The sequence below is a fragment of the Botryllus schlosseri genome, chromosome 10 (genome assembly GCF_051294905.1).
Source record: "Botryllus schlosseri isolate E-star chromosome 10, Bs_hap1, whole genome shotgun sequence".
Taxonomy (NCBI): domain Eukaryota; kingdom Metazoa; phylum Chordata; class Ascidiacea; order Stolidobranchia; family Styelidae; genus Botryllus; species Botryllus schlosseri.
In genome coordinates, this window is record NC_137245.1 from 26,058,269 (window position 1) to 26,085,763 (window position 27,495).

The 27,495-nt window shown below is 41.6% G+C and overlaps 2 protein-coding genes and 1 long non-coding RNA gene across 5 annotated transcripts in view; 2 read left to right on the forward strand and 1 right to left on the reverse strand.

The window, feature by feature from the left end:
• LOC145447775 (uncharacterized) overlaps positions 1–27,495 on the forward strand; it is a 244,252-nt gene that overhangs the window by 160,478 nt on the left and 56,279 nt on the right. The window lies entirely within an intron of this gene.
• On the reverse strand, positions 1,241–6,052 carry LOC145448563 (uncharacterized). Of its 3 annotated transcripts, none has more exons than XM_080326978.1 (5): positions 5,869–6,052; positions 5,093–5,162; positions 4,885–5,029; positions 4,669–4,826; positions 1,241–2,514 (listed from the first exon to the last, which is right to left on the reverse strand). In XM_080326978.1, exons 1-5 carry the CDS (start codon positions 5,962–5,964, stop codon positions 1,337–1,339), a joined length of 1,647 nt encoding a protein of 548 aa, XP_080183104.1. In that variant the 5' UTR covers positions 5,965–6,052; the 3' UTR covers positions 1,241–1,336. The 3 variants fall into 3 exon arrangements, with proteins under 3 accessions (XP_080183104.1, XP_080183105.1, XP_080183102.1); XM_080326979.1 differs by having other exon boundaries at positions 1,241–2,499; positions 4,885–5,035; XM_080326976.1 differs by having other exon boundaries at positions 4,885–5,035.
• Positions 15,157–26,339, forward strand: LOC145449137 (uncharacterized). Its single transcript, XM_080327603.1, has 6 exons — positions 15,157–15,319; positions 20,787–20,895; positions 20,956–21,153; positions 21,916–22,029; positions 22,870–22,976; positions 24,899–26,339. Exons 3-5 carry the CDS (start codon positions 20,980–20,982, stop codon positions 22,924–22,926), a joined length of 345 nt encoding a protein of 114 aa, XP_080183729.1. The 5' UTR covers positions 15,157–15,319; positions 20,787–20,895; positions 20,956–20,979; the 3' UTR covers positions 22,927–22,976; positions 24,899–26,339.

Here is a 27,495-nt window from a genome sequence, read left to right on the forward strand (position 1 = left end):
CATGTTGTTCACCAGTTTCGTCCAAAACACTTATAAAAACGGCAGAAAAATCTATGTAAGAACTACTCCACATTTCAGAACATGCTTCAATAATGGCCTACCCGCGGTCTAAAATAAAAGCTGCTTGACAATGCCGGCAGACGCAAGATGCAACTCCACAGGAGTTCTGAGCTATTTACCGCCTCTGTGCGTTGTGCAAGGATATTTTTCGATCTCGGCACACACGGCAAAACATATTTTTTGCGGATATGATGACCTATGGCGTTAATGCGGGGTTCAAGCAAATACTTGATACTCAAATATTGGTGCGGTACTGCAATGTTTCCAGGTCAATATTCACCATGAAAGTGGGTTGGAAATTACAATCGAAATTGACAGCAGACAACCATTGCCTTACTCCAAATATATACTAACAAGGTTACCAGCGATGGTATCATGACACTCGTACATGATTTAAGGAATCGTAACCAAACATTCTTGCCCGACATTATCTGCTAGTAATTCCTTTCTTGGCGGTTGAAATGACAACTGATATAGCCTACCTAAATGACCGATATAATCAGCAACATACCCAACTAGTCGGACGAATTGGATCGTCAAGGTTGTAATGACTCGACAAGTCATTTTTTCAAATGGATAAAGTGACTCAACTCGAGTCAATTTTTGTATTGACTCGACTTGTACTCGAGTCATTGTGCACGACTCGAACCAAGTCATATGACTCAAGAATAGGTCGACCAAGACAGACATTTCATTGTAACTTCGAAGAATCGTAAAGTTATCACATTATCGGTATTTCGTCTCTCAGTCCTGATAGAGAGGGTCAAAACTGGTTAGACTACGGAAAATACTATATAACCAGAACCATTCGATATCACTCTAGCAGAGTTGAATAAAGTGGGTTTAAGTTAACCGGATTGAACTGAAAGCTGAACAGTGAACAAAATGATTTGGACGCGGACTCGAGTCAAAACACTGACTCGATCCTCTACTAGCTTAATTGGACTCGGACTTGACTCGGCGGTGAATTGAAAATGACTCGAGTCGAAACTATAAAAGTGAGATTGACTTGTGACTCGGAGCCTTGCGACTTGGTTACAACCCACTGGATCGTAGCAACCATCATTTGGGATTAACCCAAGTGACAATGATATCTTGGCCTATCGCTTCAGATCAAATACTGCAAGCTATCATATTGTCAATATAAACCCTCGCAACTCACGATTGATTGGTCATTCACTAAAATCTCAACTCGCGTTGTACTTTTAAATCAAAACATTGCAATACGCATCGAAAAATCACAAATTCATTAAAATACAGTCAGCAACAAATTACGTCAAGATAAAATATCGTCACCCTCATCTATTTCAAAGTGCACAGGCGACAAAGGTGGTAACCCGGCAAGACTGGCCATTCGCGATTGCGCCGACGACGAATTGGAAGTGTCCAGCACTTCGTTACTTGTGTCCAAGTCTTCGTATTGCACAGAATCCATCCTTCGGCGCTGTTCTAACCCGGAGCCTTGTGATTTACAGTCTGAAGAGACAGGTGAAAGGTTTACATCTCTCGAAGCTTCGCGTATTTCAGCTTCCATATTTTCCGCGTTGAATTCGAAATAGCTTTCAGGCTGATCGATGAGCATCGACGCCATCATTTCGACAGGGACTTTTCTCTCTGAACTGTCTGGCTGATCGCTTAGCATCGACCCCACTACGTCGACAGGGACTTCTTTCTCTATTCCGGCGTAACGCCGACTTTGTTCGTACAGCTCTACACGTTCGTGCAATTCTATATTCTCAAATCGCATCTCGTCAAGTTGATTTTTAAGAGTCGTATTTTCATTCTCCTTATCTTCCAACGCTTGGATTAACACTACGGCAGTTTTCTGCAACAAATTCAACCGCGTCGTGAACTGTTCGATAACTTCGTCTTGACTTTTAGGCCTTTTTGTTCCGTATTTCGACGACAGTAGATCTACGGGTTGGTTTAAGAATTGTAAAAGAGAGTCCATTTCTCTGTCGTCAACCATAGTCGTCAATTCTTCTGGTAATAGCTGCCACGTTGTTGATACTGGACCGTGGTCAGTAGATTTCGGTGCCTCCAAATTTGCTAGAACACTTAACGTATCATGTGGAGTCTTTGTTGATTGTGGGCTGTGTTTTGGCGAATTCATACTTTGCTCAGTATTTTCATTGAGTTGACTTGAGCTAGATTCTGATTCCTCGTGCTTGGCTCTACGGGAAGCTTCTTTCCGCTTTATCGCTACTACCGTCCTCATTTCGACGAGTTTATCGAGCTGTGCCTGCAACGGTCTGACGAGTTTAGTTCCAGACAATTCCGCCAACGCTTCCTTCATCATCTCCGCAGCAAGGACGTACTTTTGGTCAGCCTTATCAAAATTTTCCAGTTGCAATTCTTGCTCAGCCTCTCTCTCAATAGCATGAGACTTGTTCAATGGTCTGTCCATGTCAACGCCCATGAATGTTATGGCAGGATCGACTGGCAAAGACATTCCTATTGTTGAAAGCAGCAGTGAATAGTTGAAATGTCGAATACTTATATTATATCACTATATTATCCTACAGTTGGCAATGATAAGTTACAGCTTGTTAGGGACAGCGATTAGAGTAGCCTACTAGAATCTTAATCGAGTATCTACCGTAATGAATCGAGTTGAACAATGAGAGATGATTTTCCAAGCACTAGGAGTTGATTAATCAACGAAAATTAAAAATTTCATACAATAAAGCTGTATACAGGTTAGTGGAAATGACATGCCTGTGAAGTCAAGATCATCCCACAGCATTATCACAAAGTGCAATGAAATGGGTCTCAAGTCAAGATAGTTGCATAATGCTACTTAAGTAGAATAGTGGCCGCCGTCTTTGAAAAAAAAGATTCGCCCGCTATTTCCACACATATTTTGCTGACCACAGGTTAGGGCTATAGTTTAGCTTAAAGTGTTAGCAGAATATAGGGTATGGCTCAGGTTGTGGATGGTATCTCAGTACATTTTGAGCAATTGAAGTTGAAGTAAGCAAGTTGAAGTAAGCAAGGAGATCACAGGGAATTACGCGAGCAAGGGACACCAATTTCCATACGATACGGGTTGGGGGTTTGCCGACTACTGACCAATCTCACTAAGCAAACACAACACAAACGCACTTAAACCCAACGTTTTTCAGCAAAAAATCTGAGATCAATGGTAGAAGGGCAGATGTTTGAATATAATGCAACTCTGTTCCGGGTTTGGTGTACCAAGACGATTTTCAGCGTCACACCTGCGTGTAGTCAGTAGAATCTTTGGTGTGCACGAGCCACCGAGTCCATATAGGACTCGGTTGTTTGATAATGTAGGCAGCATCCAAGATGATGCAAAATACGCTGGAGGGCGAGGCTAATATATCCAATCAGGCTGGTTTCATGTGGCATATAGGCAAGGGCATTGCAGTTCAACAAGAGATGACGCAAGAATGTTACAAAGGCTATAGAGGGCCACAGAGCAAGAGGCAAGTCGATCTCTAACACCGGAGACCGTACTCCTAGATTAAACTCTTTAACATCTCAACATTCATAAACCAGACTGGAAACAGTGCTTGTTTTCGGCAATAAATTGCGCATGACAGAAAGGTTTTATGCATAGAATAAGTAAGTAATTCAACAGAAAATTGAGAGCGGCTTAGCCACCTTATCCACTCCGGGGCCTGGGCCATATACCCTAGTGGAATTTCCGTACGTTTTTCCTGATATAACATGTGAGCAGCGATGATTTAAATAATTCAAAAATAAAAACAGTGTGAGCACAGGACACCAAATCCATACAGGGCCATACACATGTTTGCTTTTGTTGCATCAAACGCGCATGTGTATAGTTGTCAAAGGCCAAAGTAATTCTACCGTTTAATAGTATTCTATTAGAGTAAATTTTCTGCACATGCAAGACTTACCGTATCAAAATGGTGCAGTGAAGTTGTCGGACTACACTTACATAATGCAGTCGACTCGAGAGAAAGAAAGTATAATAATTCTAGAGCCCAACTAAACAAAACAAATGATGACTAGGTGAAACACTGTCGTTGTGCAATGAAAACACAGAATTATTCACAGAAAAGAGCTGAGCTAAAAAACGAATATCATCATCATCATCATCATCATTGGTTTATTAGCAATTTTATCAGTTCAATACACCACAAAAAATGCGAAAAGACAGGAAGATGTCGAAGCGACAAGGAGTAGTCTATGGAATATGGTTAATTGGTTATATTGGTTATAGATAACAAACCTGCGTAGGTTACTTATCTATAATATGGTACACGACAGAATTCGGTTACATATTATTGTATTCATTACTCGTGGCAGTGTAGAGTACTAGACACGGGCAGAGATTTGAAAAAAAAGAATTGAAGATTTGGTCTTGAACGTGGAATTTCCAGTTTTCGTGCGACATTTGAAAAACAAGCTATGGTTTAGTATAGAGTATGGAGCCGGTTAACATATTTATAAAACAGGATTGGAGTCGGACTAGAAAATTCGTTGACCGTGTCCGCGCTAATATGGATATGACACGGAGCGAGTTGTGCATTCGCAGTTGAATTCAAACACGATTTGGATTTGAAACCATTTTACACGCTCATTTCTGCAGAGTAAAAACCAAGTGATAAATTATACCTGCAGTTGCAGCTCCACTTTGTGCAACAGAATTCGCTCTGCCGCCTTCATGCGCCCTTTTTGCTGCAGCTGTTTCCGCTGTTCGATTTTGTTGCTCAGTTTGTGGAACTGCGATCGTTGCTTTTGGCGATAACAAGGTTGAATTCGTTGGTGGATAACTGCGCAATAGAATAGAGACACGAATTTGCCGGAATAAATGAGTGTCCGGGCACGTACTAAATCAGTTTCGTTTCCAACTCCGATATGATCTTACACCTTACGAAACCCAAACTTCTCTGAAGCGGATTTCCTGCTCGAGTCGAACTTGATATTTGTGGAGAAACTGTTGGCTTCCGTTCGCTTGATTGTGACTGCTTCTTGCCTGTTACTGTACAATAACACTGGTTATCAAGATAGTATAGCAGATAAATTGATCAACACTGACTGCTTTTTGAACTTGTTTGCCCATTCCGAGACTCCTTACGTTCATCGTCCCTGATTTTGCGTTCTGCCACCTGCAGTCGGAATCAGGCTATCAGTTTAGTAATGAAAAAGACGAGTGAAGCATAGGGCTGTTCAAAAATAACTTTTTTTATTCCAGCCATTATTCAGTGATTAAATTGTCAGGTTACCCTAAAAAACGCTGAATACCAAATTTGGTGCAATTCTAACAAGTATAAGACTCCGCATTATTGTGACAGTGCGAAAGAGTAGGGTTACGATATGTCCTCTTTAGAGTTTTTGACCTTTTCAATAAATTGAAAGTGTCCTCGGAGGGCGCCCAAATGTCCTCTTTTTAATGAATTTGCCTTCTTCTCGAAAAAGTATTAAAATGCCATTAAAAACTCGACCTCGATGCGGCGAACGTATGCTTTTCTTAGTCAACACCACAGACGTGTCGTTCTAACGCGGGCCGTTCAGGAGTCTGGCGACCTCTTTTTTTTATTCGACACAGGTAGCCTACTACTATTCGAAAACTTTTAAAATTAAACATTTTCTTTTCCGGTATTGCAGCTTTCGGAGTGTTTGATGCGTGTCTCTAGATAAGCGTATACAATCCTTGATGCTACTTGAGAAGCGGAATTAAAAAATGTGCTTGGGACAGGGTATATGATTGACTTTCTCATAGTCTGTATGAGATCAAGTTGAAATAGGCCTATATTCTACATATGCATAGCCTACTATATCGTACACCATAAACGCCGGGACTCACGACGTTACCTGCTCTTTCATATTTTCTTCGCTACAATTCATACCCTTCAAGGACTGCCCAACTTCGGAGACCGCGGGTGCGTCCTTTATTCCTTTGCTTGACATGATGCTCAAATAAGGAAAACTGAAGGTGCAAAGTCGAAGATCAAATAGGCTACAACTAACGTATGGTAACGTCGACAAGCTTCATGTAAATGTAGGTCGCGTTTTACTAGAATTCGGCTAATCGACAGAACGAATCATCCTAATTATAGCAATCAGCGCCTGTCGCAATAAAAAAGACAACCTCCGTTGTGGTGCACCGACCATCATTAACAGATCCGAATATTTGCAAGGACACACTGCTGCGGAAGAGCGAATTGATCAAACACATCCTGACTCGGGCAAGGAGAGCCCTCTCCGACAGCGAACAATCTGAAGAGGAATCCGACGAGGTTTGGATTGCTGCAACAAAAGCTGGAACAGAATATGAACTTCGGACGCTCTGACGCCTACCATGCGATGAGCGAGAAAAATCATACTCGCGGGTTCTGTGCGGCTGAATTTGCGATCGCTGCGCGCATCTCTATAACCAGCCATCTTGTCCTGCACGCAAGATGGGGATCGAGTCGAGTCATTTTCATATTACAAAATGACTCGAGTCAATTGTGATTCGAGTCATTATACAACCCTGGTACAAATTCTCGAGACAAACATTAAAAGAAAAATGGACCCTTTGCGCCATTTCTCTATAAAGATTAAAATCCTTTTCCAACTACCGACAAAATATCGATCGTTTCTAGAATTCCATATTAATCTAGTATTCTCTTCGACGTCACATCTTCATGTCACCAGCCCCAGCGTCGCATCATTTGAACGATCATTTGCATCCAAGTAGGCTACGTAAAATTCAATCAACATAGCCAATTTCCATGCTGTGACTTCATGCACTGTCTTACAAGCTTCAGTAGGAAAAATAATGACGAGTAGCCTATATACCCCTTTCTGAAGCCGCGAGGTGCGTAAATAAAATAGGGCACATTGAAATTAGGGGGGGGGGTAAGAAGTCATTACAATTATAGGCCTAATAATAACTTTGCGTAAAACCTGCGGGATTCTATGATTGACATTCAAAACAAACATTCTCACTTGATCTATTATATGAAACAATATGAAAAAAATGTTGCAGAGACGGGATAGGATTAACTCGCCTGCTTTCGAATAAGTTGATGACGACGTCGTGCAGCCGACGTGTTTTATGAACATGGAATTCTTCTCACTGCGGATTCAAAAGGACGTATGGTAATTCTATGTAATCGATGGTCAATCTCCCGTCATATTCACCTCAAACTAGGATATTTGACTTTCCCGCTGCTTCGAATATCTCCCGCTACCCTCCGTTTTCCGTTTATTTAGATTCCACAGCCAGCATATTATGTCAGTATATCAAAGTCCATCATGTAATCGACGTTCAATCTTAGGCCAATTTCGCCTCAAACTCGTATGGTTAACTTTTACACTGTTTCCGCGGTTAAAAAATATATCCCGCTACGACCGGTACCCTCCGTTTTCCGCCTATTTAGATTCCACAGTCAGCATATTATGTCAGTATCAAAGTCCGCAATGCAATCGATGGTCAATCTTCCTCCATATTCACCTCAAACTAGGATATATGACTTTTCCGCTGTTTCCACTGCTTCGTATATCTTCCGCTTATACCCTCCATTTTCCGCTCATTTAGATCCCACATACAGCTTACTATGTCAGTATCAAAGTCCGTCATGTAATCGATGTTCAATATTTGTAGGGTTACCATATTTTGGAATCGGGAAAGGAGGACACTTTTTAAAAATTTTCAAACTTAGAATACCGGTGGAAAATCCTGAAAATGGTAAATTAATTTTTTCCACTTCGTGATCGGTTGACTAAAATATGGTCAACTTTCTCACTCAACGCCCAAAATACTGTTTTTTCCTTCACTTTATCAGGTGGTTGACTAAAAAAAAAAGTCAACTTTAGCTCAGCTCCCAAAATACCTGCCTGAGCGTTAGTTCAGTGCTATTTTATGGTATCTCGGTCGAATTTTACCCTGTGTTTAACCATAGTGTCCTATATGGTGTCGACACAAGCAAATCTCACGGTTCAATGAAATTGTATCACGTCACAATTTCCATTTGGCTACAGGCAATTTGACGGTCATTTTTGACCGGCTTGCCGTGCATTAAATTTGATGAATCGGGTATCAATCGAAAGCTGACGCTGTACTGCTTGCTAAAATATAACTTTTATTCCACTCATGGCCCTGGAACCCCCACAATCAGCCCCAAATTATTCATTGTTGAGTAGATTGGCCGTGTGACGCAACAATGCTGTCTGGCGAAACCAGAGAGTAGCTCAAGAGCAAGGATGCGGCCGAGCGGCGAGAGTGGGATCAGCTGACGTCGCGGCAATAGCAATGTACATTGTACAATCGCGTCGCAGAGAAACGCTGCGCTGTTGATACTTTTTCTATGCGCTTCGGTACAAGCGAGCACACCTTATCGGCCTATCCTTGACTTGTAAGGGTAGAACTGGGTCCACAGAATGTATTTGGTCCCTACCAATTTTCGCGCATTATCCTGCAACTGATAGAGATATTTAGGCTACGTCTAAATAGTCTACATTGAATATGTCAGCAGTGCTTTTCAACCTGTGTGACGGTTCGCACTAGTGCGAATGAAAAAAAATTCAGTGCGAATGATGAGCGTGGTGCGAATGGTGCGAATGAAAAATCCGGATGAGTGCGAACGGCAAGCGTGGTGCGAATGGTGCGAATGAAAAGTCCGGATGAGTGCGAATGAAAATTGACCATGTTTCTCACTTTTTCTGATAATTCAAATAAACACGATATTAAGTAGAGTGAGCGAGTAAATTTTGTCCTTTGGAAGCAATTCTAAAAACTTGTTGGTAGCTAGGCTTTTCTAGTTCACAAGTGAGGAAAGCTCCCGATGCGTGTATAACTGTATAATGTAAAGTTTGAGATAATATTTCCGCGCGAGAGGATACGTCACTGCGTGGAAAAAAGGAGTTCAATCGGTAGTTCTAGTTGCTCACTTGCTCGGAAGCATCCACCGTGTATGAATAATTGGATATTGTATAACGTATACGGACATTATTTTAGGAATGTACGTAATCCCAGTGTTGACATTTGGCATATTTGAATGCAAAATATTGGAATTTTGGCACACATTCATGTTGGTTAACAGCAGAATTTAGCGTTTCTTTAACTATAACAATTAGCACATCAGATCTATAACAAGTGTTGTTTACTAGTGTACCTATAACCAAGGATTAGAGGCTGTTGTAACTAAAATTAGTGTAGGCACATTAGCGTCTTACGTCCAATGAATATTTATCTTGCATGACATCGAATTATCAAGTCACCGGCCAGTTTAACTACTGACCAGTGCAATGGCATGTTTGTAATGCGTACTCCGCAATTTACGCTTCCTGTTCTTGGACTGATGATCTCAGGCCAAGTCTAGATCGTAAAGGCATATGCCTATATATAACATATTGGTGATTCCACTAAGCTTGCTGATCCATAGGAAAAGTTTGCCTAGTTCGTGTTCGTACCGCCTTTGTACTACAAACTTTGTAATACTCCGAAATCTACCGGTTTAGCTTGAGCAGTGAGCTCCCTCTGCAGAGCAAAATCAAATCCACCAAGCCGTATGTCTTACGATATTCCTTATGCAGCCTAATTTAATCTTAATTAGACTGTTGAACCTTATTACTCTTTATGTATAAGGATATGTGGGATAGTAAAGATAATTTGACATTATTTCAGTCAGTTTTCCAATATTGTACGATTGACCTAAGATAGCTAAGATAGCTAAGAGCCATCCCGCAGTTGGCTACCCGGGCCGATATAACTGTGTGTTAATCATGAATCTTATGTGACTAATAATTATTCAAGAAGGTGAAAGTGTTGACTTTGACAACACAAGGATGCCGAACGTGGTTATTGAAAGATATCTTGATTTGTGTACTGCATAGATAAGAAGTGAATGAAGCCTAAGCTTATCCATAAACAACAGTCATCAATTACTCGGATTGTGTGGGTTTGTATAGCAATGCATTCCTGATTTTAACGCCCGCCGTACCATCCAATCGTCTAACATTAGGGTTACCATATTTTGGAATCGGGAAAGGAGGACACTATTTCAAAATTTTCAAACACAGAATACCGGGGGAAAATCCTGAAAAATTGGTAAATTTTAACCACTTCGTACTTCGTAGTCGGTTGATTAAAATTTTTAAAAAAGTCAACGTTCGCTCAGCTCCCGAAATACCCTCCGGAGCGTCACTTCGGTGCTGATTTACGGCATTTCAGTCGAATTTTGCTATAAATTTGACCAACATTCCTAAAAAAGAGGACAAAATCTCAAGAAGGAGGACATTTAGGCGTCCTCGGAGGACATTTTCAAAAACCTGAAAAAGGAGGACAAACGCATTCACAGCGCTATGACGTAACATGTGGATTTAGTGGCAAAGTGATATTGTTGCGAGTGAATATTGTTCTTGGGTTCGCCTTTCAAGCTTCCAAGGAAACACTGCACGATACCCCCGGAAAATGCAACGAGCTTCTTGAGAACAACGGGAGTTCGATATCTATGATTTTTCTACTGGAGTGATTTTAGTGCTTGATTAGTCAATAATACGATACGCTGAATGCAAAATAATGAAGCTCTGTACCTCTAAGAAGCTCTTCAAATACAAAAGTGATAAGTTTCTTCATTTTCTTTTCGTGTGCTAAATTTGTTCTGACTGGTGCGAATGAAATTATTTTTCAAAAAAAAGTGCGAATGGCGCTCAAAAAGGTTGAAAAGCACTGTGTCAGATTATTATGATATCGATTGCCTTAGCCCGCTAGTTGCGTAGGGCTCCAGAGACGCGTGGCGCTGTTGATACTTTCTATATGCGCTTCGCTAGAAGCGAGCACACACCAGCCTTTCCTTGATTTGTAAGGGTAGAACTGGGTCCACAGAATGCATTTGGTCCCTACCAATTTTCGCGCAATATCCTTCAGCTTATAGAGCAGTGGTTCTCAATCTGGGGGGCGTGGGAGGCTCTTAGGAGGGCGCGAGAAATTTACTAAGTCTATATGATGTGCCTAGAAAGACAAAGTGCGTCGACGACACAGTGTTATGGGATGACAGTCTGTCTGAACATTGGTGGAGAATGATTCATTATCTCGAACTGATGGGACGCAATGGCATCATTCTTAACCCTTCAAAATTTCAATTTGCATGTAAGCATATTGAATTTGCAGGATTCGAGATTACGGCAGACGACGTACGTCCACTTCCAAAATATTTGGAATCCATCGCCTGTTTCCCAAGGCCACAGAAGCTGTCAGACATACGGTCGTGGTTTGGACTTGTGAACCAAGTCTCCCATTATGGCAAACTTACCGACATGATGGCACCTTTCAAGAGCTTACTTAGCCCGAAATCTTCTTTCACGTGGACCAATGAACTCGATAAGGCGTTTGCAGAATCAAAAGCTGAGATTATTCGAGCAATCCAAAATGGGGTGCGCATTTTTGACCCGAAGCGAAAAACTTGCTTGAATCCCGACTGGTCGAAAACAGGCATTGGGTACTGGCTGCGTCAAAAATACTGCGAGTGCGAATCTACGACGCCTGATTGCTGTCCCAATGGCTGGAAAATTACTCTGGCAGGTTCCCGATTCTTACGTGATTCAGAAAGACGATACGCTCCGATTGAAGGTGAAGCCCTTGCTGTGGCATGGTCACTGGAGGACACCAAGTTCTTTACCCTTGGCTGTGATGACCTTGTTATTGCTACCGATCACAAACCGCTGATCAAAATCTTCGGGGACAAATCGTTGGACGATATTACAAACACTAGAATATTCCGCCTGAAGCAGCGTACAATGTCCTGGCGCTTTCGTATTTTTCATGTTCCAGGTAAATCCATACCGGCATCGGATGCGTTCTCGAGGCACCCCGCATCACTGGACACGACTCACTGGTCCTCCCTGGACCCAGTCGATTGTGTGGCGGCAGGTCACGATGAAAACAACCAACTAGAGACGTCTATTATTGCAGCTACAAGGGCATCCCTGAACGCCATTAAAGTCATTTCATGGGAGGATGTGCGAAAAGCTACCCTATGCGATGACACTCTCAGTAAGCTGAAGGAATACATCGTCTCAGGATTCTCACACGGATCGGAACAGTTGCCGTTTCAGGTCCAAGCATATTGGCGCTATCGTGGTAAGCTTTCTATTGTTGATGATGTCGTCATGTATGATGATCGAGTTGTTATACCTTCAATTCTGAGGAAACCAATATGTGACACCCTTCATTCTGCTCACCAAGGTATCAGTGCCATGTCACAGAGAGCTCAAGCTACTGTTTTCTGGCCCGGTATGTCGGCTTGCATTGCAAGAACGCGGGCACAATGTGATGCGTGTAGCAGGTCCGCACCGAGCCAGCCGCATTTGCCCCCTTGTGATCCTTACGTACCGACATACCCCTTTCAGGCTATTGCCGCAGATTACTGCACTGTTGCAGGTCACCAGTATCTCGTAGCCATCGATCGTTTCAGCAATTGGCCTGAAATCTTTCATATCAAGCCTGGCACTCAAATGTCTGGTGCACTGGGACTGCAAGATGCTTTACGGAACTACTTCATGACATTCGGCGTTGTAGAAGAACTGAGCAGCGATGGCGGACCTGAATTCACCGCTCATAGTACGCAAGATTTCCTACGTCGATGGGGTGTTCGTCACAGACTGTCTTCTGCATACAATGCTCGGTCAAATGGCCGGGCTGAAATTGCGGTCAAGTCAATTAAACGACTTATCACTGGAAATATATCACAGGATGGTGAGCTCCGAACCGACTCATTTGTACGAGCCGTGTTACAGTTCAGAAACTGTCCTGATCCAGACAATGGCCTGTCTCCAGCTCAAATCGTTTTTGGAAGACCTTTGAAAGACGCTCTGCCATTCAAGAAAGTTGGTTCAGTCTTCAACGGACATATCGTAAGACCGATGTGGACAAAGCTTTGGCAAACAAGAGAACGTACGTTACGTACCAGGTTCGCTAAGCAGCTCGAATCTTTGCGGCCGCGCACTCATAATCTGGCACCCCTTGAAGTGGGGGACATATGTCGTGTACAAAATCAACATGGACGTTTCCCTCTTCGATGGGACAAGACCGGTATGATTGTTCAGTGTAACGGCAATGACCAGTATCTTGTTAAGATTGATGGGTCCGGGAGATTGACTTTGCGAAACAGAAAGTACCTTCGTAAAGTACAGCCATTCTGTCGATATACTGAAAAGCAGCATGGTACGGAAACTTTATTACCCGTGCCGACACCTGAGTCACCGCATGTTGATGGTGCGAATCCCGCGCAGAGGATTCTCAATGACGCACACGAGGAAAAAGATTGCAACCAGCCTGTGGATGATGTTGACGATGCGTGCGTGGATGATGACTCTCCTGGTACACTGTAAATTCACAGCGTTGAATGAGACACAACATTGTGCATAGGTATATACAATATTTGGCTGACACATATTATCGGCTGAGATCTGACATCGAGAATCCGCCATGTTGTGTGGACGTCCACACATCATCAGGTAATGTCATAAGATGTGGGTTAATGCTCATATGATGTGTCTATAAGCTCACATGCATATCAGTAAAGTCATTCCGGACGAATTTCCTGCGGTGTCAAACATTCGTACCGGATATCAATTGAGAGGGAGTTTGAGAGGTCGCTGGCCAATCTTCACTCTGAAACTTCACGAAGTTACTATTGACGTGATATATCATCCCAGGCAGCCTAAAGCGCGGTAATATTGATACACGTCGAAAAGCCTCGCCAAATGTGATTTAATCGGTATGTCCTTATAGCTATAGATTTTTCTTCAGGCCGCAGTGTTTAATTAACAATATTATTACAGTTATAAATAACCAAGGTTGTAACCGACGGTGGTACCGGGGCTTCAAGCAAATAGGTTTGTGATCAGATATTATGGTCGCGTGCTGTACCAATACCTGAGAGATATGATATTCTTTTTCGCCTGCACCATCGAGATGCTTTGACGACGGAGTTGCGATACGGCCCCATGAGGCCATCTAGTCTGCACCCCCGTTTTTTTCTCCTCCATGCTATCCGTGATTGCTGAGCGCCTAGCAGGATATAGCTGCGGATACCAATTTTCGAGTCTTTGGTATGACCCGGCCGGGGATCGAACCCACGACCTGCCGCTCGAGAAGCTGGACTCATAACCATTTCACTATCTCGCTCTGACGACTCGCTGTCTTGAGGTTTGCTCTGATCTGACTTTACATACCTACGATAGTCACGTTAACTAATCCTTATAGTTAATCGCTTGTTTCTCATTTCAGTTTATTACAAACAAAATATCAGATCAACATACCAAGAGATTGCGATAAAATAATAAGGTGATCATATTATTTCCCTACCGAACTGACTGAAGAAATTTATAATACAAATATGTATGAAACACCCCGACGCTGGACATTTTACTTGTATCCGGTACCGCTGTCATTGCCATCGAGCAACAGTATAGCTATAGAATGTAAACGTGGAATGGCAGCGACCGATTTTGCAGCTTCGTTCCGCTTCGCTGAAGCTTTACTCAGACTTATTTTACGGCAGCTACTGTAGGATTTCTGGCAATCCAAAAGTTGTCTTCCAGAGCCCAGAATTTACTGAATCTGGTCTTGATCGAAAGCTACTGTCGCACTGATTTTGAAAATGTAAATAAATATATGATCAGGCACTGAACCGCTTAGAATTCGCCCTCCAAGTCTGAATTATCGGCATTGTCCGAACAATCGAAGAGCCGCAATGGGTGATTGTTATGGTCATTGTTTTGCGGTCATCCGATTGTTCTGAACAATGCAGATTTTAGATGTTGAGGGTGGTTTTTCATTTCAGTACGGTGCTTCACCATATTTTGATTCATATTTTCGAAATCAGTGCGACAGTAGCTTTCGTTCAAGACCGGATTCAGTAAATTCTGAGCTCTGGAAGACAACTTTTGGATTGCCAGAAATTCTACAGCTGCCGTAAAATTAGTCTGAGTAAAGCTTCAGCGAAGCGGAACGAAGCTGCAAAATCGGTCGCTGCCATTCCACGTTTACATTCTATAGTATAGCAATGATTCAGTTATTAGTAGTACCCTTTGTATTTTATCATTGATGAAATAAAAAATTCACTCTGTCTCTGTACGCATGACTTACTGAGTCACGTGATTGGATGACGCAATCCTGAGACAATCGATCGTTACCACGCAGGACCAGTGTGAGTGAGATATACCGTGAATCTGTCGGTCTTTGTTACGTGAATCTAAATAGCATATAGCGAAGAAATGGAGATGTTTTTAGTTCAAAACGGAATGAGGAGGGAGCACATTGATTTACTGCAAGGTAATTCGTTTATGTAAATTTTCAACATCATCTGTAACTAATGTTATGTTCATGTTATCGAGTTTCACATACAGCACCAGCGGTATGAGTAGATATAGATTACCTATTTTCGATCTAGCAGCTTGATGCGCCATAAGAGCAGACCATGAAAATGGGAGCTAATGCTGTTTAATTATTTTATCTGAAGATATCATAATAGATCTAGTGATGAAACCTCATTTGCAGATGAAGTTATGTATACATCTTTCTTTGCACTTAACCTGTTTCAATTACTTGATAGTTGATATGGTTTGGTAGAATGTCTGATGGAAAGTTTGGTTTGTGCCCTTTTATCGGAACTATCGATTTGCTGTCTACACATTTATTGTCACAGACAACATCCGAGTGTTATCATGTCATGCAGGATCTGTGGCATAGTGTATTCAAAATATGAAGATCTCTGTATAGCCATTGTAAAAGGAGACACAAAAATATGAAGACACTGTACTTGTTTTGCTGTATGAAGCACCGTCCTCTCTTGACTATAACCTACTGCCCGAATCCTCTCCGAATTCAATATATTTTGCACTACAAAAAAAAATTAGACAAATTGGTCTCAAAATTAGACAAATTTGGTCTCAAATTTAAGAAATGAGGATGATTTGGTCTCATTTTACCACCCACTCACCATAAATGCTATTTTCGACTCAGACAACCATATATATATTGATCTGAATAGTACATGTGAGTAGTAAGTGGCATGTACCTTGATAACTATATCTAGTGAATACCTTGTAAACTTAGTACAGGATCATCTCAACACTGCAATTTCTGGTCTCTCTCATCCTTCCCCTCCTCCGCTCAGACCCCTAACACTGAAAAGGATGCCCCCGAGGCACTGCTACTATTTTCGATCAATTTCTGGCTTACTTTTGAGACATAAAGTACTTGGTAAGACTAATTGGTCTTTAAGACTTTTTTTTTGTAAAAAATCGATTTGAGACATTGAGACCAAATTTGTCTTATTTTTTTTTGTAGTGCACTACAAAAAAAAATAAGACAAATTTGGTCTCAATGTCTCAAATCGATTTTTTACAAAAAAAAAGTCTTAAAGACCAATAAGTCTTAAAGACCAATTAGTCTTACCAAGTACTTTATGTCTCAAAAGTAAGCCAGAAATTGATCGAAAATAGTAGCAGTGCCTCAGGGGCATCCTTTTCAGTGTTAGGGGTCTGAGCGGAGGAGGGGAAGGATGAGAGAGACCAGAAATTGCAGTGTTGAGATGATCCTGTACTAAGTTTACAAGGTATTCACTAGATATAGTTATCAAGGTACATGCCACTTACTACTCACATGTACTATTCAGATCAATATATATATGGTTGTCTGAGTCGAAAATAGCATTTATGGTGAGTGGGTGGTAAAATGAGACCAAATCATCCTCATTTCTTAAATTTGAGACCAAATTTGTCTAATTTTGAGACCAATTTGTCTAATTTTTTTTGTAGTGTACGTATATAACCAACGACTGCCGAACGAGCAGACGCGAACGAAACGATGAAGCTCTCGGCGACGGCCGACGCCGGTCGGGGCACGGCTTTCTGTGCTAGTGTTCGTCGTGACCCGGGCCGTGGCGCCGACCCCGGAAGTGGCCGACCGGTCCGAATCGGTTCGCGGGGCGGAACGTGTTCGCGCGCTGACCGGCGCGCAAGCTCCGGATCCGCGCGAGACGGCTGCGTAAACGACCGGTTTTCGACGGCGGGGCGGCTCGATCGAGCTGTGCAAAATTAACACCTCTACTTCCTAAAGCCGCGTTTCGCGGAGCTAGCAAGACCCGCAGCCCCATCTGACCCGCGCTCGTCTGAGGGGCAGTTCAGACCTGTCAGGCGATGACCGCAGCCCGGTTCTGCCACGTCGCCAACCAGTACTACAACGCGGCAAAAGCCCATTGATGATCGGCCCTCGCTCGCCACGGGGGAGAGCGATAGCCTGAGCGTCGAGCGCCGCGCTGGAAATTGGGACTCTAAATTGAAAGAGCGATAAGCTTTTAGAAACGACGGGTCATAAGTAGACGACAATGTGTATTGGGCTTCGAGTCGTGTCGAGTGTTCGATTATCAATGAGAACGGCGTGGAAAGTTGAAATGTATACAAATTATACATGTAGAGTGGCCACAGCGAATAAAATGTCAGTTTCGCATCGGATTAAATGTAATTGCGACAGGACAGGTATATTTTTCGAGCGTACCCGTTTAATTGCGCATTTTTGATGATAATTCTGGGATGATCCACCGATCAAGGATAATCCCGGAATTATCAAATATTTATCAAAGAAAAATTGAAATCACTCCACTTCTACGGCTTGGAATTCAAAATGCTTGGAATTCAAAATTTTCATGCTGTACTAAATCCGCGAATATTGGTTAGAATGAATTCGAATCTGGTGTACGTCGTTTTATCGATTTAATCACGTAACCAGCAAGATTCAGAAATAAAGGTTATTTTTCAACAGTCCTATTGCGCATCCATTGTCACTGTTGCCGCGGCTCGACCACGACTTCACAGATATCTCATATACAATGACGCACCCCGCTTCGTATGCCGCAACGCGTTGGGAAATTACTTCGAAACTATAAATTAACTCTTAGCGACATCATCATTGGTTTATTAGCAATTTTATCAGTTCAATACACCACAAAAATGCGATACAATGAAAAGACAGGAAGATGTCGAAGCGACAAGGAGTAGTCTATGGAATCTGACACCCACCCTGGCCTAGGCGATGTAAAGAGGAGGCATGCACACTGAATGAAAGTAAAGAAGAAAGTATAGAAGAAGAATGCGACAAGAAATAGGGCGGCATGTCATGGGAAGCGAGATCGATAGGTCAATCGTGGTCCGGTAATCTTGAGGATGGACTGTATTTATTTAGTAGTAATTGCTTGTATTTCGACTTGAATGTGGACGTGCTCGTCGACTGTCGGATGGCCGGCGGGATACTATTCCACACATCAGGTCCGGCATATTTGATGGAGCGATGATCTTTTCGGTCGATCATATGATATTTGGACGACGTGGACGCGCGTGTGTTGTACTTGTGCGCGCTTTTGATTCAGAGGTAAAGAAGTCATTGAAATATTCGGGGCAACGACCGCAGTGAAACTGATACATAAACTTGGCGATTTCTAGTTTCCGCATATCTTCTATGTTTAGGACGCCGAATCTCTTCAGCAGCGACTTATTGGATGGGCAGCCAGGCCCCTTTGGGGCCCTAGCTATGATTCGGAGCACTTTATGCTGTAGTTTCTGCAGTGGCTTGAGTGCAGTTTTACTGGCAGCCCCCCAACAGAGGATGCCATAATGTAACTTCGACAGGATCGTCTAATTTCAGTACGCTAAGAAATCATGTATCACTACACGATTAGAATCTTTAAATTGTTACTCTGTTCATTTTTGAGTGCCCGTGCCATTGTGTTCGCCCGGCCCCAAACTACGAGCCCGCTCGCGGACGGCGGGAACCGCGGGATTATGCGAGAGACCTCCAGCGGATGACGCGAGCGTGCGAATTCGAATTGCCGCGTATCGTCTCCCGCTCTCGAGGGCGTCGTGGCCTAATGGGTATAAGCACTGTGCTTGCCTCGCCGCCACGCCGCGCCGGGGCTCGAATCCCTCCCACCAAAGGCGAAAATGAAGAGCGAAAAAGTATACGGTATGGTTACGCCCAAAGAATGTAGAAGGGCAAGAAGTGCGAGGTCATTGTTGCGTCATGCCACTGTTACGTTGCGGCATCCATTTTGGTCTCAAAAGACCACAAAAACAGCCTGAACCTATGTGTGAGGCTGTAGTTTTCGTTCATATTGGCAGTGATATTTATGGGATTACGCCCGCAACTGGTATATTGGACATAGAAACCAAGGTGAATTTATGTATTTTCGTTGTCTGCTGGTCGTTTTTATTTCAGATCACCCCGGACTACCACAGCAAAATGCATTTCTGGGCTGCATCAACGAATTGTAGGCCTACATATGGCGATATATTTAGAATCTCAACCTAAAGGCTTCTTGTGAGAATTGTATCCTGTTGAAGCAGGAGATGGAGCTAGTAAGATTCAATATGGCCAATAGAAACTTGCCGCATACATACTGTAACAGCATAGACCACCCAATACGATATAAAGTCACCCATCTTACAATTTGCAGCTACAAGGCCGGTGTCAGGAGAAAGATGAAGAAATTGCGCGTTATTATTATGATTAAAAGTTTATAGAGTCGCCGCCCTTATCACCTGTTTAGGTCTTGTGTGCCACGGAATACAGTGCAAAGAAATTCAGGGAGAAAGACGAAGAAATTGCGCTGTTGAAATCGCTGGTAATGCGAAATCATTGTGAAATTAATTGTAGCATTTTGACGATACAAATACACAATGAAAACCAAACAAGATACCCAAATGTGATTAATAGCGGAATTGCACAATTTATGATCGTTTTGGAACTTGGATGTAAGCTCGGATAACAAGGAACAGATGGAGAAGGATAGGAAGGTTTTTTCAACAAGGATCAGATTCAGGCTTTGAAAAGAGAAGGGCAGGCCTCTGGATGCAGATGGGCCGGTGATACATTTATGTCAGCACTGAAAATCAGGTTTTCATTTGGAAAGCATGGGTAGTTTTTGAGCTCCAACAGTGCTTCTATATCGAATGTAAACATTCGATGGTGTAGATATCTGAGTAAATCCTCTGATACCACGAACATTTTTATTAATTTTTTAATATGTTCTCGGCAAAAAATCACAAACAAAATATGCGACGGAATCCGACCCGAATACGCAGAAATACAACAACCGAAAAAACAACCGCCGATACCCCTGTCCGCCCGCGACAAACGCGACTACACGCGCCCCAATACGGACCGGGACGGGGCTCGTTCACTTGAGGACCAATTCTACTACATCCTAATGGAGAAAATTGATTTTTGGTCCGAAAGTGAACGAGCCCCGTAGGTTCGTCAATTAGATTAGCGGACCTGGACGCCTCTGCATTACCTTTTTCCTAGAATTCATGATCATTTCCTATAGAGAAAGGTTCAAGCGGGTATTTATGTTAAAAACAATTTGTTTTTCTCGTATAATATCAGTTTCAATATGCATATTTCCATCACAGTCCCGTGAATTCAATAAATTCATTTGCGCATATAGAAACTGGATTTTTGACGGTCCGGAGTTCGTGGACGGGTTTTAGCTTCGAGCTAACGGATCGGAATCTTCGAGGAAATGATCGAGTCGAGTCGAATCTAGTAGAACATCAACGGAGGTATTTGGCATTATTCATGTAGGTTAGAAAGGGGACACTGTGGATATATGTAATTTATTTTATTTGTGTGTGCATGCCGCTTCCTTTGTAGGCCGAGGCTAGAGTGTTACCGATTAACTTCATAGCTTGTTTCGAATTCCCGTACATGTATTGAAGTGCATTCATGATCAAATGCTTTTCAGTATTACTTCTCAAAAAAGCTGTCGCAAAAGTTGAGGAATCTCAGACAAAAGACAAAGGCATCTGGTACATCTTCATGGAGAGCGCATGCTTTGTGTCCAGGCTCATCAGGTGATTGGGATGATTGTTATTTTATTTTTTATCATTTATAAGTTTCATATTATTCGAAAGGTCACCCTAATATAACAATTGAAGATGCAGTTGGTGCAGTTCGAAACAGAGTACAATACACCTGGCGCCAATTGGCTGAATGTCATCACTCTCATGAAGTACACTCATCACGACAGACGTAATCAGTTGAAGGTGCTAGAATTTGGTGGCGTTGCTGAAATTTTGAAGAGGTTTCCAATGTTGCAAGATATTAGACTGGTAAGTTCTTTCATTCCTTACAGATGACTTCAATTTGCAGTCATAACTTCAAAAATCAGTAAAATAAAATTGTTTGTGTGCTTCGGCAAATTAACCAATTATATTGCCTATGTATCTTCCTGTTGCATTAATATACACTATTTTCCTATTATACAACATGTGTACAGTGTACACTGTACCAGCCTTGGACAACTAGTAGATTTTCAGCTCTTCCAAATTGAATTAGATTAGAATTAAAGCGCAGTTTTTTCCAAATTAGATTACAATTAGAATTACTCAATTCGCGAAAACTTGAAAATTGACAGAAATTATGAATGACAAAAGAATCTAGCCAAATTCAAGCTTAGTTCATAGGAACGAGCATGAGATTGGTTAACGCATGTGCACCATAGCTGAAAAGTCGTACGTGATGTTGCACGAGACTGATCATTTTGTTAGCTCACTACTAAATACCATAGTCAATTAGGCATTTTCAGAAGAATTATGAATATGATCAGAATTGAAAGAATATGGAAACATTCAACTAATTGGGTTAGAATTAGATTAATGAGATTTCGTGATACCATATGCTAAAAATAATTCAATTATTGTGATGATTAAATTAAGAAAATCTAATTATGTTCGTATCAAGATAAGTTAGTGCATAACTATGTATTTTGAAATGAATAATATGGATGAATTTACTCACTCTAACTAACCTGTTCAAGTGATGTGCATATTCATGACTAACAGCTCTGATTAATGCGTTGTTATTTCCAATAGATCAGACATGAGTTTCAACTGCTTGTTGCTAGATGTGTTGAAGAAATGCATGAGAAGTACATGGAAATGCTTCTCACTCTTGATAAAGTTTTTGGAGAGCAGACTGATCAAGAGGTTTGTATTATGTTTGATAATTAACAGTGGTACAGTCATAGGCGCCGACTTTTATTTTTGCATGGGGTGGCGGCAGGCGCGTAGCCAGGGGGTGTCGAAATCCCTCTTTTTGAAACGCAAAACAACGATCTTTTGAAATGACCATTCTGACTCTAATATTCAGTTGCAATTCAACAAGTCGTATTATCGGTGTTTCGCGGGGCCGCAACCCATTTGCGATATTCGTCTGTGCACGCATATCGCACAATGCTACGCGACGCGATTTCCTGCTGAAATATTTTAAACGCGGCTTGCGGCCCTCATTGATGCAAATAATGCACTTTAATTTGTAGAATTTGTATTTGTTTGTCAAATCGCGATAGGAGATGGTGTTTCTCAGAGCGTGCGATGAAATCTACGTTTCTAACGATGAGGTCGAATTTGTACATCTAATAACGAAATCAGCATAGAATGTTGTCGTTTAAACTAACGAATAAATTAAGAATTTGCGCCATCGAGAACCTCGTGTTGCATCAATTTTTGACAACGTAATTCAACCCCGTGTACTGCACAATGCGCAGTATTAATAACAAATAAAACACTGACAAGTGACGCCGAGGGAATACGAGTGTCTAAAGCAGACAAGAATTAGTAGCCTTCAGATGATAGCAAACTAGATAGCGCGCATCTAATCAGTAATTCCACAACTTGCGTACAGCGCTAATGCCCAAACTTGCCTTTATCTGAAATGGAATGTGATGGCTGGAATGGAAACTTTTTAATTGCAGGAATGCTCCTCGCCTGTCTAATATGGTTCTTATTAGTCCTTCACCTGTCTATTATGATTCTAATTGTTCGCAGGGAACTGAAGACGATGAAATTCATATCCTGCTCGAACTGCAGAAGGCTCTCGAATAGACAAGAAAATAAAGTCGAACCATGGTTTGAGTGCGATGTGTCTTTGTCAGGTAAGATTTGCTACCAGTCTAGTATGGATCTGCTTCAGTTTAGATCTACATAGAAGTTCTAGAAAATAGAATCCTCAGATATGATCGAAATTCTTGAGCCGTCCCAAAACGAAGGTAAATTATGCTATGCTAATTGCTAAACACTGCGCTCGACGTAATGGGGCTGCTAAATTTTGTATTAAGACCAACTGACGTGGCTGCGCGTCATCGATTCTTAACCCGTTGCGAAAATATGCGATGGCGAAGTTAACGCACTAGAAACGCGGAAGCTCGAGCGTAACGGGTCTTATGCAAAATTCATTTAATTTATGTTCATCATATTTTGGAATCGGGAAAGGAGGATTTTCACACTAACAGCATTGAAGTTACCAAAAAGGAAGACATTTGGGCGTCCTAGGACGACAATTTCAAAAACCTGAAAAAGGAGGACAAATCCTCCTAAAGGAGATCGTATGTTAACCCTAATTTAATTGCAGCACCATTATGGTGGCTTTCTGAAGACAATTGTCTACGGCAAATTTTTTTCGACCGAGTTGATTTGAGACCACAACATTTTTATAGCGCAGTGCCCTTCTAAGATTGAGCAGCTAACAAGTTATGATCGAACGAAGTCCGAGGTTCATTGTTACCCCTTAAAATTCTGATGATGTAGAGAAATTTATGCATCTGAACACAATTAATGCTTCAATTTATAATCAAATAATATATCAACTTTTAATCAATTTGCCCTTTGGAGCTAAGCTTGTTAACTGTGCTCTGCACTCTAAAAACTATTGTGATCTCAACTTCAAGGGCGAAACGGGAAAATTTTTCAGGCCGCAGCCATTTTCTTCAGGACGCCACCGTAATGGAGCTGCAATTTATTGAATTTTCCACAGGGGAATCATACTCTAGCAGTCAGGCAGAAATCGAACTTTATATAGTTGTCAGCCGATGCTATGAAGGAAACATGTCGTACACGCCCTATGTCCCAAAAAATAGAATACACTAGGCCCGATTTTGACATGAATCTCCTGACTGAACATCTTCCGTTGAACGCGGTATCTAAATCACCTTCGCGTGTACGACATATTTCTTTCATAATAACATCGGCTGACAACGATATAAAGTTCGATTTCTGCGTGACTGCTGGAGCATGATTCCGATGTGGAAAATTCAATAAATTGCAGCTTCTTTACGGTGGCGTTCTGAAGAGAATGGCTGCGGCCTAAAAAAATTTCTCGTTTCGCCCTTCAATTTGAGACGACATGATTTTTAGAGTGCAGTGCCCCTTCAAACTATTCGCCGATTCAACTACACTTGAATCTTTAGTATGAGAAGCAGTGTCGTAACCAAGTCACAAGGCTCCGAGTCACAACTCGATCTCGCGTTTTGTAGGATTGACTCGAGTCAAGTCCGAGTCAAAATCAACAAGTAGAGGTTCGAGTCCGATTCATGGTGTTATGACTCGAATCCAAGTCATTGTGTCGACGGCTCAGCTTCCAGTTAAAGTCTTGGTAACCCAGTTGTTGATATCGAATGGTTCGCATGTTAATATATTCATTTTCCTCATTTGTAGCAGTTTCTGATCTCATTTTAAGTACCAGTACCAATAGACGAAATCTCAATAGTGTGGTCACTTTACTATTCTTTGAAATTACAATGAAATGTCGATCTTGGTCATCTGAGTCTCGAGTCATATGACTTGGTTCGAGTCATGCGTAATGACTCAAGTCGAGTCAATACACAGATTGTGTCGAATCGAGTCATTTTTGTGTTCTGAGAAAATGACCCGAGTCATGAGAAAGTCATTACTCGAGTCATTACATCCCTGATGAGAAGTCCCCTGTAAGCATTTCTAGCTGAAGTTGGTCATGTGCTCTGGATTTGCACGTGAATATTTAGCAAAATAATTTAAAGCTAACATATTGTTTTAATTCCAGGCACATACAGTCGATTTACCGACTTCAAAGTTGACTCCTCATCTTTTGATTGCACGTCATGAGAATGGAGATGAACAATCGTGGATGGCGACCAATGGCATCACCATCAAGCACAGATCCGAAAACCAAAGAAGACCGCTTGAGATGATAATTGATCTCGTAGCATGCTACTACTCATGAGATCTTAGTTATCACAAGGTCTTTCAAATAATGCCATTCATTCAATGTGTCCTTGTTGGTGATAAAAATTCGGGATTTCAGTTGAACAAGTCCGTCAATTCTTGGAAAAAATATCTAAATGCCCAGCAATCGATTGAAAAAAATGTAGGCTAATTAATCTCCCTTGCTCCGAGTACTTGTGCTGTGAGTACTGCTTTCTTTTAGTACCTGCACATAGTGGATTTTGTTATTTTTTGCATTTGCAAAATAATTTGTCTTTTTTGTGGCTAGACTTTTTGCTATGCATTCAATTTGTAAACTTTTCGTTTTTAGTGGCACTGTACATTAAGGCTTTTCCAAAATGACATACTGTTGAGCCAAAATTGGTTTACTATGTTTTTTTGGCAATTCAATCATTTGATCATGTAACTAGTCAATTCGTGAGAAACAATGTTTATTGGCAAAATTACTGTTCATACACTTTGCTTTAGTTCCGAATCCAGTTCTTTTATACTGTTATTACTGTTACATAGTATATTCATATTGAAATGAACCTGAATATTTTCGGTCGACACTTGTCAGTGGTAATCGTCAGCAAATCTAGTAGAGATTTGGAAAGGACATTGTATGTCAACAATCGTATCACAAAATATGACGTCATCAGCATGAAATTTCGAGAGAGAGAGCGTTCAGTGCACTATTTCCAGCTGGAACACGAAAGCCTGTTTACAGAGTTTAGGCTGGTGTATTGTATACATGTGATTTCCGCTGCTATTAGTCCCTTTACTTCCACTATTGCGATTGGGTTGTTGTATATCTCTATGTTGGCGTTAAGCGAGTGACTTGGAGTTTTTAGCATACTGTGGTTCACTTATCAAAATACACCAGCCGGAACTCTGTCAACAGAAGGAGGTCGTGTACCAGCTGCATCGGAATAGTGCACTGAACGCTCTCTCGAAATTTCATGCTGGTGACATCATATTTTGTGATACGATTTTGTTGATAAACAATGTTCTTTCCAATTCTTTCCTAGTTACTGACGATTACCCCTGACGAGTGTCAGCCGAAAATATTCGGGCTCATTTCAATATGAACATACTATTCAATTATATATTGAAGTTCTTTACCTCCAAGAAGCTCTGCTATTATTGTATAAAATCCTGTCTTACAGTGTCAAAAAATTGTTGTTTTCAATTTTTCTTGTCATATTTATAACGGCAATTTGCACTTTTAACGTACATTTTACAACCGATTCTTTTAAAATAAAATATTTTTCCAGAGCCTGTGGAGGTATTTCAGGTACATAATTTAGAGCTCTGCGGTGATAGGTACGGACACGCCACTTCAGACCACACAATATTATGACATACATCGCTACCACGCAATGTGGCATCTAAAAAAAAATTCGAATATTGTGTGTTTTTTTGGTGCATAAATGCACGCGTTTAGGTTTACAGTGTACTTCTCCATCAACCAGCGCTGATGGTGGCCGCATGTCAAACCGTGTCAAAAATCCTCCATTTTGGCACAAAGACTATGTCCTTGGCGCGGTCTATTCATATTGATGCATGTTTATTGTTGCGCCTTTTATTTTCAACTCCTCAAGTTGTGCCTTTCTCGGAGTTGTGGGGGGATGTATGGTTATGGCTCATACCGTCACGCATGACTTTAGTTCATGCTGACAAAGACTTTTGTGTCAACTCACTGGAGTTGAAGGTAGTGACAAGTGCAAGTTTCGGTTAAGTCTTTCGTTGCTTTATTTACAGCTTAATCATTTATTGGAGTATAGAACTCACTAATAAATGCATAATTGTACAGGAACATTATTTGCCAGTAGAGAAATACCAATTTTAAATCGAGTTCGTGGTTAGTTTAGTACGTTTGAGCGATTTCAATGTCTTTTGAAATAGCCAATAGGAGGTCACGAAATAGCATCATGTAACGAAGTCATTATACCAACGGGTGTGCCCGAAGATGTTTAATTAATATTTAGAGGACCTACCTTTTCTAACACACCTCACTCGATCAGCTTTACCGGTAAATCTGATTATGTGAGCAGAGAGAGGATAAAAATTGCTAGCAATAGATATATGCAATTCCCGATCATATTGACCGCGTTCAGGCGACACAACCACCAAACCGGCCCCCGATTTCGATAATAAGTATCGGGAAAAAGCGCAGAGCCCGATCGGGGGTCTGGGGGGCGACGCCCCCACAAGTTCGGTTTATCACCTTATGTGGGGGCTGGTTGCGCACTATTGTCCAAGGGCCTGCGCAGTGAGTTAACGTGTTTGCGCAGACTCGTGAAAAATTAGAGGGAACATTGCCGTCGACACCTAATTCAAATAGTATGTGTTTGCACGCGTCGACATGAAAATTGAAATTACGAATTCACTCCCACATTTCTGAGAGATTTTAATTAATCTTGAAATTTTCTT